This window comes from Moschus berezovskii, chromosome 9, assembly GCF_049115385.1.
Source record: "Moschus berezovskii isolate FMDL1 chromosome 9, NW_MosBer_1.0, whole genome shotgun sequence".
In the NCBI taxonomy this organism is placed as follows: domain Eukaryota; kingdom Metazoa; phylum Chordata; class Mammalia; order Artiodactyla; family Moschidae; genus Moschus; species Moschus berezovskii.
The window spans coordinates 30,424,427-30,437,889 of NC_142468.1; the positions used below are offsets into that span (position 1 = coordinate 30,424,427).

At 35.7% G+C, this 13,463-nt stretch overlaps 1 protein-coding gene across 2 annotated transcripts in view; it reads right to left on the minus strand.

Annotated features, from left to right (window-relative positions):
• The window catches only part of SLC38A6 (solute carrier family 38 member 6), a 73,505-nt gene that overhangs the window by 19,220 nt on the left and 40,822 nt on the right, over nucleotides 1-13,463 (minus strand). For both annotated transcript variants that reach the window (XM_055435768.2, XM_055435770.2), the window contains exons 7-8: nucleotides 5,078-5,160; nucleotides 4,552-4,610 (exon numbers count right to left, since the gene is read on the minus strand). In XM_055435768.2, coding sequence (XP_055291743.1) covers nucleotides 4,552-4,610; nucleotides 5,078-5,160 — 142 coding nt within the window. The remainder of the gene's footprint in view (nucleotides 1-4,551; nucleotides 4,611-5,077; nucleotides 5,161-13,463) is intronic.

Sequence of the window (13,463 nt, forward strand, 5' to 3'; positions counted from 1 at the left end):
CCAAGGGCTCTGATGGACTTATGCAACAAGATTCATGTTGTTTTCATGCCAGCTAACATAACATCCATTTTGCAGTCCATGACTTCAGGAGTAATATTGAGTTTCAAGTCTCATTCTTTAAGAAATAATTTCATGAGGCTGTAGGTGCCAGAGATGTGATTCCTCTGATGTATCTGAGCAAAGTAAATTGAAAATCTTCTGGAAAGGATTCACCATTCTAGATGAAATCAAAATATCTGTGATTCACAGGAAGAGGTCAAAATATCAACATTAACAGAAGTTTGGAAGAAGATGATTCCAACCTTCATGGATGACTCTGATTTCAGCAGAGGAAGTCACTACAGACATGGTGGAAAGAGCAAAAGAACTAGAATTAGAAGTGGAGCGGGAAGATGTGACTGAATTGCTGCAACCTCACAACACAACTGAATGGATTCAGAGTGCTTTTTATGGGTGAGAAAAAAAAGTGGTTTCTTGAGATGGAATCTACTCCTGGTGAAGATGCTATGAAGATTGCTGAAATGAATACAAAGGATTTAGAATATTACATAAACTTAATTGATAAAGCTATGGCAGAATTTGAAAGGACTGACTACAATTTTGAAAGTTCTACTGTGAGTAAAATGCTATCAAACAGAAAAATCATTGCATGCTACAGAGAAATCATTTATGAAAACAAGAGTCAATGTATGCACGAAACTTCATTGTTATCTTAAGTAATTGCCACAGCCACTCCAACCTTCAGCAAACACCACTCTGATCAAGGGAAGACGTTTCACTAGCTAAAACAGATTACAACTTGCTGAAGACTCGGGTGATAGCGTTTTTTAGTAATATTTTTTTCTTTTCCATTAGGTTACTGCAAAATATTGAATATAGTTCTCTGTGCTATACAGTACGTTCTTGTCATTTATCCATTTTATATATAGCAGTGTGTATATGCTAATCCCAAACTCATAATTTATCCCCACCTTCTCTCCCTTTTGGTAATCCTAAATTTGCTTTCTGTATCTGTGAGTTTGTTTCTGTTTTGTAAATAAGGTCATGTGTATCATTTTTTTAGATTTCACATATAAGTGATAGCATATAATCTTTGTCTTTTTCTTTCTGATTTACTTCACTTAGTGTGATAATCTCTAGATTCATCCATGTTGGGGCGAATGGCATTCCTTTTTAAGGCTGCGTACTTAAAACATCTACTTCTGCTTTATTGACTACACTGAAGTCTTTGACTGTGTGGATCACAACAAAATGTGGAAAAGTCTGGAAGAAATGGGAATACCAGACCACCGTAACTGCCTCCTGAGAAATCTGTATGCAGGCCAAGAAGCAACAGTTAGAACTGGACACGGAACAACAGACAGGTTCCAAATCAGGAAAGGAGTACATCAAGGCTGTAAATTGTCACCCTGATTATTTAACTTCTATGCAGAGTATAACGTGAGAAATGCCAGGCTGGATGAAGCACAAGCTGGAATCAAGATTGCCGGGAGAAATATCAATAACCTCAGAAATGCAGATGACACCACCCTTATGGCAGAAAGTGAAGAACTAAAGAGCCTCTTGATGAAAGTGAAAGAGGAGTGTGAAAAAGTTGGCTTAAAACTCAACATTCAGAAAACAAATATCATGGCATCCAGTCCTATCATCATGGCAAATAGATGGGGAAACAATGGAAACAGCGAGAGACTTTATTTTGGAGAGCTCCAATATCACTGCAGATGCTGACTGCAGCCATGAAATTAAAAGACACTTGCTCCTTGAAGAAAAGTTATGACCAAGCTAGACAGCATATTAAAAAGCAGAGACATTACTTTGCTAACAAAGGTCTGTTGAGTCAAAGCTTTGGTTTTTCCAGTAGTCATGTATTGATGTGAGAGCTGAACTATAAAAGAAAGCTGAGCGCCGAAGAATTGATGCTTTTAAACTGTGGTGTTGGAGAAAACTCTTGAGATTCCCTTGGACTGCAAAGAGATCCAACCAGTCCATCCTAAAGGAAATCAGTCCTGAATATTCATTGGGAGGACTGATGCTGAAGCTGAAACTCCAAAACTTTGGCCACCTGATGTGAAGAACTGACTCACTGAAAAAGACCCTGATGCTGGGAAAGATTGAAGGCAGGAGGAGAAGGGGACAACAGAAGATGAGATGTTTGGATGGCATCACTGACTCAATGGACATGAGTTTGAGCAGGCTCCAGGAGTTGGTGATGAACAGGGAAGCCTGACATGCTGCAGTCTATGGGGTCGCAAACAGTCAGACACAACTGAGCGACTTAACTGACTATGGGTGAGTAAGCAATGTTTTTAAATTAATGTATGTACATTGTTTTCTTAGACATAATGCTACTGTATATTTAATAGACTACAGTACAGTGTAAACATAACTTCTGTACATACTCAGAAACGATGTGTGTGACTCAGGTTATTGCAATGGTCCAGAACTGAACCTGCAATATTTCTGAGGTATGCCTACATGCCAATTAAAAGAGAATTAAGAAGGAAGGCTATAGCGTGTCTTCACTGCCTCATAGTAGACCAAATTTAAATTGTGCTTAAAGGTAAAAATCTGAGCAGATGGTTTGTAAAGTAGGATAATCAATGCAGAATACGGGTATTATTTCCATATGACAGCTACAGGAGAAATCTGCATCGAGTTAAAAAGTATCTGCCATGACAGAAATGAATACTATGAAAACTACAATAGATGTGTCATATCAATATATTTTACCGGCTTCAAACTGTTGGCTATAAAAACCAAATTACTCCTACCTATGCAACACTTGTGTGGTCAATTATCTGTGAAGAAAATATTCAATGTTATGTATACTGATTCTCTTTAATATCTGTATGTTCATTTGCAAATACAGGCCACTCTTAACCACGTAGATGCTTTTCAACAATCAAATCATGATGGAAATATTTTTTGCTCCCCTCTTAATGTGATACCTAAGAAGTGTGCTTATGGATGTCAAGTAAACACTGCAGTAATCATTTCACAATATATGTAAGTTAAGTCATCATGCTGCACACCTTAAACTTACATAGCACTGTATGTCAATTATATCTCAATAAGATAGAAAGAAAAAGATCGTTTAAATGAGTGTATGTTCAATTCACTTATAAGATACAAGTCAGACAATTTGTGGAGGGAGGGCAAAGATTCTAATGTTGGTAAGTTCAACAAATGGTTAAATGGAAACACTTAAGTATTTTTAGTTTTAAGAGCATTCATTAAATAAATATTCCTGTATACTGAAACCAGGGTCACTTTCACTTCATTTAAATAATCTAATTTATCCTTGTATCCCAGAAGATAGTTTAGCCTAAGTTATATGCATCCTAGATTGTTTTGACAGCTTGGAAATCTGGTTCTATCATATGGTTTAACTAATGATGTGTTGTCTTCCTCTTTTTTATGGCATGTTTCTTTCATTCATTTCTCAATAACACAGGAGAGTTTAAATAAGCTTATGATTTTAAGAGTTTAATCAAGCCATTTAGGCATGTATTTTGGAAAGTTTAAAATGTTTAATCCTACTTAAGGTTGGACAGATACTGACTGGGAATAAGCTGCTAAGCAAAAAGAAAAAGGATCTTTACCCCCAGAATTTCACACAAAGACAGTCTTTGGAATATTAAAATCTGTTTTAGAAGAATTAAAAGGAAATCAGAAATTTAAATTCTCTTTTATCTTCATATTAAATTATTTTATAAATAAGTTTACCATCTGAGAGATATTTTTCCTACAATTAAAATGAGCTAATTTTAAAAAATATTCCACATGTAGAAAAACAGTATTTCTATGCAGTCAACTTCATGAGAGCTTAACCAATGCTTAATAAATCAGACGGGAGAGAATTCAGGCACTCCAATTCTTACTAGATCTCTTCAGTGGGTAAACCCCTGAAGCTCTGGTTTCATTAATGGAACTAATTTTTAAAATTAGATGATTAGGATTCAAATTGATTTTACAGCTTAGAACCAGCCTGATTCTTATGCTTGAGAACCCCCAAAACATAAACATACATACACAATCTCATACAGAAATAATTCTGTCCTGTCCCGTCGCTCAGTCGTGTCCGACTCTTTGCGACCCCGTGGACTGTAGCCTACCAGGCTTCTCCGTCCATGGGATTCTCCAGGCAAGAATACTGGAGTGGGTTACTGTTTCCTTCTCCAGGGGATCTTCCCGACCCAGGGATCGAACCCGGGTCTCCCGCATTGGAGGCAGACGCTTTAACCTCTGAGCCACCAGAAATAATTAGACTTACTCAAAGAATTATACTCCAAGGTTTTAACAGAACTTGTGTGCTCTTCTCTCTAGTTAACCACAAGAGAAACTGAACCTGAAATGCTATTCTTGCTAAGCTTCTTCAAAATAGATACTATGAAGGAAACAGTTTTGTAGAATAAAAGTGCTTTTAATAACACATTGAAATAAAATGGGATAACTTCTCAATAAAAAACAGAGTAAAGAGAAAAAAAGACATTAACACAATGATCTCAATTTTAGTGAGGAGATAAGTAATATAGTATATTTTAAACTTACCACAAGAGCAAAGAACACCAAAAAGAAAAATGATAAACTACTTGTGTAGCCAAGAAAGCCTGTAAAATAACAGTAAAATAAAAAGCAATTTATAAGGAAAGTGATCCTAACATGCAGCTAAAGCTATACATCGTGGGCATGTTTTTTATTACAGTGCTTGGTATCTGGGGCTTAGGGCTGAGAATAACAACATTCCAACTATCTGTCACAGATCATTTATGTAGCTCTGTACGGCAGAATTGGAACTGGCTTACCACTAATGGCACACTGTAAGGAAAGGCTGCTCTTTAACGTTCCACTGTAAAGATTTTATTTTAGTGGGGCAGACAAAATACTACTGCAAACCAAGGAATAGGGTAACTAGGCAGGGCTGAAGGCTGAACAACCTAAAATAAATCCAAGTTCAAAATCATTCACAAGAACCTTCTGATCAAACTGTGGAACTGTGAAATTTAAAAGCCCTTAACATTATTTTTTTTTTCTCTTTTCTTATAAACAAATAACATCCTCTTCTACAAAGACTTACCTATTTTAGGAAGAAGTGCAAGAGGGAACACAATGCCAACACAAATGATTATTAGTAGTGTGTCTCCATCAAGATACCAAGACCTATTAGAGGAAAAAGTTCTACTTTAGGTACAGAGCAACTAAAACCACCTCAACATATTTTATAATAATACATTGAATATATCATAAATATATTTAATATGATAACAAGTTTGAGGGAAAATAAAGATTCATTAAAAATGGAAAGGAACTATATTTATAGCCATTATACCTGCATGGTGGAATGATGGATAATTTTTCTTCTTATACAGTGGTTTTACATATTTCTAAATTTTTCAGGAAAGGGCATGAATTACTAGGAGAAAACATATTACATTTTTTCATATAAAAGTAATAGAATACTGAATGAGAAAAGGTAGGTCAATGTGTGATGGTGGATTTGATTATTTTTTTAAAAAATGGATGCACAGTTTTAAGAAAGTCAGGAAGACATACTTAAAGTACCAAAAGCAGATATGTCTATGTAGCAGCACTGAGAAATCTTTACTTTGTGTACTGGTGGCATATACATGGTTTTAAAGTTTCGATATAAAAATATATGTGTTGAAGTTTTCAAAAATCAGACTTAATTCCCTATGAATTTAATAGTAAAGACTTCTCTTTGGTAAATAAAAATTAAGCAATTCATAAAAGAAGTGCAACTAGTAAATACACATGAAGAAAAATCCAATCTCTGATGTTAATTAAAGAAAGAACTAATAAGGCTATTGAGACTGAGTAAAAATATTTTAAAAATAATATTCAAGGATATGAATAATTGGTCCTTCACACATCATTAGTGATCTTGTCAATTAGCACTATCTTTTGGAAAAGTACTGATAATGGGTGGTAATCTACTCTGAGAGATAATCTAAGATATAAAGAATTCTATGTGCATGAAGCTGTGAGTATAACATTATTATAATATTAAAAAGTTGAGGGAAAATCTTATATAACCAACAACAGAAAATGGCAGAAACAGCATACTCAATGGAATGTTAAACAGCTTTTATTTTTTTTAAAAAAGACAGGTTACTAAAATAGAAAATACTAATGATAAAAATACAAAATAATGATCATTAACTATGTTTTAAAAATGTTTTGGGGGAAAAATTCAAAGGAAATAAAATGATAGCAGGGATTAGGTAAGAGATGGTATTATGTATAATTTTTATTTGCTTGTCTTCTAAATTTTCTGTAAAGTAGCTATCATTTTTACCCTGAAATATATGCAGGCGCACATGCAAAATGGTAACAAAGTAAAATTCATGCTAATATGAGTGCTGGGGGCATCAAAGATAACAGCTATTACTCTTTCAAGTCCTTTGCTAGATGTTCTCTGAATTTCCAGTTGACTATAATGTATCCTTTCACTACCAGATAGCCAAAGTCTCCCACTGCCATGTTAAATTAAGAAAATGGACAAATTCCTAGAAACATACAGTGTACCAAGACTGAATCATGAAGAACTAAAAAATATAAACAGACCAGTAATGAGTAAGGTCACTGCACCAGTAATAAAAAACCTACCAACAAAGAAAAGCCCAGGACCAGATGGTTTCACTAGTGAATCCACCAAACATTTAAAGAAAACCTAATGCCAGTGCTTCTCAAACTCTTCCCAAAAACTGGACAGGAGAGAACAGTTCCAAACTCATTTTATAAGGTCAGCATGCCCTAATATCAAAGCCACACAAGAACATTACAAAAAACAAAAATTACAGACCAATATCCCTGGTGAAGATATTATAAAAATTCTCAACAAAATATTAGTACACCAAATCCAACAGCACATTAAAAGCATCATATATTATGATCAAGTGGGATTTATCCATAGGATGCAAGGATGGATCAACATAGGAAAATCAGTCAACATGATATGGCACATTAACAGAATGTAAGATAAAAAACACATGGTCAAATATGTTAAAACATATAATAAAAATGTTACAAAAATATGTTTTATAAAAATGTCAAAAACATATGATTAAAAAAATAGATGCCAAAAAAGCACGTGACAAAACACAATATTCATTTATGATTAAAAAAAAGAAACTTCAACAAATTTAGTACAGAGGGAAGAAATCTCAACATAAGGGCCATGTATAACAAGCTCACAGCTAATATCGTACTCAACAGTGAAAGGCTTAAAGTTTTTCCTCTAAGGTCAGGAATGAGACCAGGATGCCTACCCTCACAACTCTTATTCAACATAGTACAGGAAGTCTTAGCTAAAACAATCAGGTAAGATAAAGAATAAATGGCATCCAAATTGGATAAGAAGTAAATCTGTCTTTATTTGCAGATATGATCTTATATATAGGAAATTCTAAAGACTTCAACCAAAAAAACTGTTAGAGCTAATCAAAAAATATTATAAAGCTGAATAATACATAAACAATACACAGAAATCAGTTGTATTTTTATAAACTAACAAGTATCTGAAAAAGAAACAAAACAATCAGTTCAGTTGTTTAGTCCTGTCCCGACTCTTTGAGATCCCATGAACTGCAGCGTGCCAGGCTTCCCTGTCCATCACCAACTCCCGGAGCTTACTCAAACTCATGTCCATCGAGTTGGTGATGCCATTAAACCATCTCATCTTCTGTTGTCCCCTTCTCCTCCCCGCTTCAATCTTTCCCAGCATCAGGGTCTTTTCCAGTGAGTCAGTTCTTTGCATCAGGTGGCCAGAGTACTGGAGTTTCAGCTTCAGCATCAATCCTTCCAATGAATATTCAGGACTGATCTCCTTTAGGATTGACTGGTTGGATCTCCTTGCAGTCCAAGGGACTGCCAAGAGTCTTCTCCAGCACCACAGTTAAAAAACATCTATTCTTCAGTGCTCAGCTTTCTTTATAGTCCAGTTCTCACATCCATATATGACTACTGGAAAAACCATAGCCTTGACTTGATGGACCTTTGTTGGCAAAGTAATGTCTCTGCTTTTTATTATGCTGTCTAGCTTGGTCATAACTTTTCTTCCAAGGAGCAAGTGTCTTTTAATTTCATGGCTGCAGTCACCATTTGCAGTGATTTTGGAGACCCCCAAAATAAAGTCTCTTGCTGTTTCCATTGTTTCCCCATCTATTTGCCAGGAAGTGATGGGACTGGATGCCATGATCTTAGTTTTCTGAATGTTTTTTAAACCAACCTTTTCACTCTCCTCTTACACTTCCATCATGAGGTTCTTTAGTTCTTCTTCACTTTCTGCCATAAGGGTGGTGTCATCTGCATATCTGAGGTTATTGATATTTCTCCTGGCAATCTTGATTCCAGCTTGTGCTTCCTCCAGCCCAGCATTTTGCACAATGTACTCTGCATAGAAGTTAAATAAGTAGAGTGACAATATACAGCCTTGACATACTCCTTTCCCAATTTGGAACCAGTCTGTTGTTCCATGTCGAGTTCTAACTGCTGTTTCTTGGCCTGCATACAAATTTCTCAGGAGGTAGGTGAGGTGGTCTGGTATTCCCATCTCTTTCAGAATTTTCCACAGTATGCTGTGATACACACAATCTGCTGTAATCCACACAGTCAAAGGCTTTGGCATAGTCAATAAAGCAGAAATAGATGTTTTTCTGGAACTCTCTTACTTTTTCCATGATCCAGCAAATGTTGGCAATTTGATCTCTGGTTCCTCTGCCTTTTCTAAATCCAGCTTGAACAACTGGAAGTTCATGGTTCATGTACTGTTGAAGCCTGGCTTGGAGAATTTTGAGCATTACTTTACTAGCGTGTGAGATAAGTGCAATTGTGTGGTAGTTTGAACATTCTCCAAGATTGCTTCTTTGGGATTGGAATGAAAACTGACCTTTTCCAGTTCTGTGGCCACTGCTGAGTTTACCAAATTTGCTGGCATATTGAATGCAGCACTTTCATAGCATCATCTTTTAGGATTTGAAATAGCTCAACTGGAATTCCATCACCTCCACTAGCTTTGTTCATAGTGATGCTTCCTAAGGCCCTCATGACTTTGGACTCCAGGATGTCTGGTTCTAGGTGAGTGATCACACCAGCGTGGTTATCTGGGTCATGAAGATCTTTTTTGTATAGTTCTTCTGTTTATTCTTGCCACCTCTTCTTAATATCTTCTGCTTCTGTTAGGTCCATACCATTTCTGTCATTTATTATGCCCATATTTGCATGAAATGTTCCCTTGGTATCTCTAATTTTCTTGAAGAGATCTCTGGTCTTTCCCATTCTATTATTTTCCTCTATTTCTTTGCATTGATCACTGAGGAAGGCTTTCTTTTCTCTCCTTGCTATTCTTTGGAACTCTGCATTCAAATGGGTGTATCTTTCCTTTTTTCCTTTGCCTTTAGCTTCTCCTCTTTCATCAGCTATTTGTAAGACAAATTTTTTTTGTAAGACAGCCATTTTGCCTTTTTGCATTTCTTTTTCTTGGGGATGGTCTTGATCACTGCCTCCTGTACAATCACAAACCTCCATCCATAGTTCTTCAGGCACTCTGTCTATCAGATCTAATCCCTTGAATCTATTTGTCACTTCTCCTGTATAATTGTAAGGGATTTGATTTAGGTCATACCTGAATGGTCTAGTGGTTTCCCCTATTTTCTTCAATTTCAGTCTGAATTTTGCAATAAGGAGTTCATGATCTGAGCCACAGTCAGCTCCTGGTCTGTATCCCACTCACAATAGCATGAAAGCAATAAAATACTTATAAATATTTAACCAAAGAAGTGAAAGACAGTCAAACTTAAATGAAAGAAATTGAAGACACAAACAACTAGAAAGATATCCTGTCTGTGTTCATGGATCAAAATAATATTGTTAAAATGTCCAAACTATCCAAAGCTATCTATAGTCAATGCAATCCCTATCAAGTCCCAATGACAGTTTTTTTCTCAAAATAGAACAAAAATTCTAAAATTTGTATGGAACTACAAAAGACTCCAAATAGCCAAAGCAATCCTGAGAAAGAAAACAAAGTTGACTTCAAAGTATACTGCAAAGCTTTAGTATTCAAAACAGTATAGTATTGGCATAAAAAAAGACACATAGTTCAAAAGAAGAGACTATAGAGCCTAGGAATACTCTCCCACCTCATATACTGTCAACTAATATTTGAGAAAGGACTCAAGAATATTCAGTGGGAGTCTTTTCAAAAAATTATACTAAGGAAATTAGATTGCCATACACAGAAAAATGAAATCTATCCTACACCACTCACAAAAATTAACTTGAAATAAAGACTTAAATGTAAAACCTGAAACTATAAAATTTATAGAAGAAAACATAAAGAAAATGCTCCTTGACATTGGTCTTGGCAACAATTTTTTTTTTAATGTGACACCAAAAGCACAAGCAACAAAAGCAAAAGTAAATGGAACTATATCAAAATGAAAAGTTTTGTACAATAAAAGAAACAGTTACCAGAAAGAAAAGGCAGTCTACAGAATGAGAGAAAATATTTCCAAATCATATATCTGATAAAGGGCTAATATTCAAAATATATAGAGAACTCTTACAATTCAACAGCAAAAAATCAAACAAATCCAATTTTAAAATGGGCAAAGTAAATAAATAGATATTTTTTCCCAAAGAAGATATATGAATGGTTAACAGGTACATGAAAAAATGACCAACATCACTAATCAGGAAAATAGAAATCAAAATCACAAGGAAATATCACCTCACACCTGTTAGTACGGATATCATCAAAAAAGACAGGAGACAACAAGTATTGGCAGGGATATGAAGAAAAAGAAAGATTTGTGCACTTTTGGTGGGAATGCGAATCGGTTCAGCCACTATGGAAAATAGTAAGTTAATTCCTCAAAAAAATTAAAAGCAGAACTACCACATGATTGATCCAACAATCCCATATCTGGGCATATATTTAAAGAAAATGAAAACTGGATATCAAAAAGATATCTGCACTCCCATGTTTATAATAACATTCCCATATTATTATTCACAGTACCCAAGATATGGAAACAACCTAAGTATCTGTCAATGGATGAAGGGATAAAGAAAAGGTGGTATAAAACACACACACACACAGTGGAATATTATTCAGCCATGAGAAAGATATTTTGCCATTTGTGACAACACTGATGGTGAGGGCATTTTGCTAAGAGAGATAAGTCAGACAGAAAAAGACAAATACTGTATACTATGTATATGCGGAATTTAAGAAACAGCAGAATGGTGGTTAGCACGGGATGGTAGGTAAGGGAATGGAGGAGATGTTGGTTAAATGGTACAAATTTTCAGTTAGAGGATGAATAAGTTCTGGGAATCTAATGCAAAACAATGTGATTATAGTTAACAGAATTGTTTTATATACTTGGAAGTTGCTAAGAGACAGAATCTTAAATATTCTCACCACAAAAAGGAAATGATAATTATGTGAGGTAATGGAGGTATCAGCTAGACACTACAGTGGTAATCATACCACAATATATGTGTATCAAGTTTATAAATTGGATACCTTAAACTTACATAATATATAGTTGACAATGTTATATGTTAACCCCAGTGACTCAGCAGCAAAGAATCCGCCTGCAATGTAGCAGACATGGGTTCAATCCCTGGGTCAGGAAGATCCCCTGGAGGAGGGCATGGTCACCCACTCCTGTATTCTTGTCAGGAGAATCCCCATGGACAGAGGGGCCTGGCAGACTGTGGTCCATGGGGTCGCAAAGAATCGGACATGGCTGAAGCAACTAAGCACCAACACAAGTGCCAATATCTCAATTTTTTAAAAAAAAGAAAGAAAATGTTTTCCTTTAAATCGGCTTCAACCCATGGGTTCTAACACAAACTGCATGATTCACTGTGTCTCTTTTACACCATAGTTTATGAAGAAGTCCTCTTTAATGTATCTTGAAAAGGTATTGTTGAGTGCTGACAACTTTCTCTTTAACAGAACAAGAGAAGGAGCAGCAGCTGAAGAAACACCATGATCACAGCTTGCCCTTCTCCACCCTAACTCAAGTCTTTAGGAAATGCACATGCCAGACACTAAATCCTGTACACAAGTATTTCTAGAGAATGGGCCTGAAGCTCTGCTCTCTACATCTGCACATGCCCCTCAAGTCCTCGTATGCAGGAGGTTCTAAGAGAGCATGGCGATTACAAATACAACATGACACTTCCTGGCATGTTCATCTGCTACTCACTGTTGAATACGCATGAAAATGAGAACTTCAAAATATCCCTCACCGAGGAACACCTGGCAACTAAATTTCTAAAGCTGGCAAAAAGCCCAGGGCTCCATGCCTGAAATCTCTTTCCTTCTGTGACCCAAAACAGACTCAGACAGTTGCAGCACCAGGAGAAAAAAAGGCCCAGAGGCACACCAAAGAAGATTCCATCTGTTAGTTCTGCTGTCCGTCCTGTCACCAAGCAAGAGTTGGGCAAAGGGAGCACATTAATCCTACGGACCAAAGATTCTTTTCTCCTGCGTTAAGAATCTTAGGAACATTTTGAAACCCTGCACTCCGTAACATTTACTATTATGTATTATACTTTATAACTTTACACTATTTCAGATCACAATTCACTCATGTCCACGGAAATCACACAATTGCCCAAAGCTTTGGGTCTGAAGATAAGTTCACCTCCTCCCAGTGGTAACTCGGAATCTCAGAGTTATGGAATGTTAGAGCTAAAGGGGATCTCAGAGATCATCTGGTTCAACAACTTAATTGTACACGTCTACAAAATCAGCAAAAGGACAATGATGATCTTAGTCACAGAAGCAATGGAAATACTCTCTATAGTTGAATAGTCACTCTGAATTTATGGCCTCATTTTTCTCAAGACTGATTTCTTTACGCTCTCCTCTTCACAAGACTACAGTTTTAATTTCTGATATTAAAAAGAACTTTTTAAAAAAATATTTCTCTATCCCCAGTTTGGCTACTGATTAATATTAGTCATTTCTTATCTTTATTAAGTTATCTTAACACAACCAATTATAAATACAATGTTTTTCTTTACCATTTGTCAACAATCAAGGCAATACAGTAATGCACAGTAAAATTAGCTCAAATTTCAAATGAATGTCAAAGTCAACTGAATTGTATTTGGCAATGGATATTTTCCAAGGAGCAGAAATGACTAAGCTTTACAAAATAAAACTCCCAACTTGAGAAATACAAGCCAGTACAAAGAAATCACAGAAGCACAATTGAAAAATCAAGAGTTTAGAAGAATATGCTAACCTTAAAATTTTTCCTAACTGGGGGAAGAAAAGAGTTATCTAACAGAGCCCCTGTTTCCTACTGTGATCTAAATATACATTCTCTTCAAGTCAAAAGAATTAGAGTGAAAAGTTTTATACTTCCTAGAAAACTCATGTGACCTGTGGATTTAATTCTATAGGATAAAATTGTTCC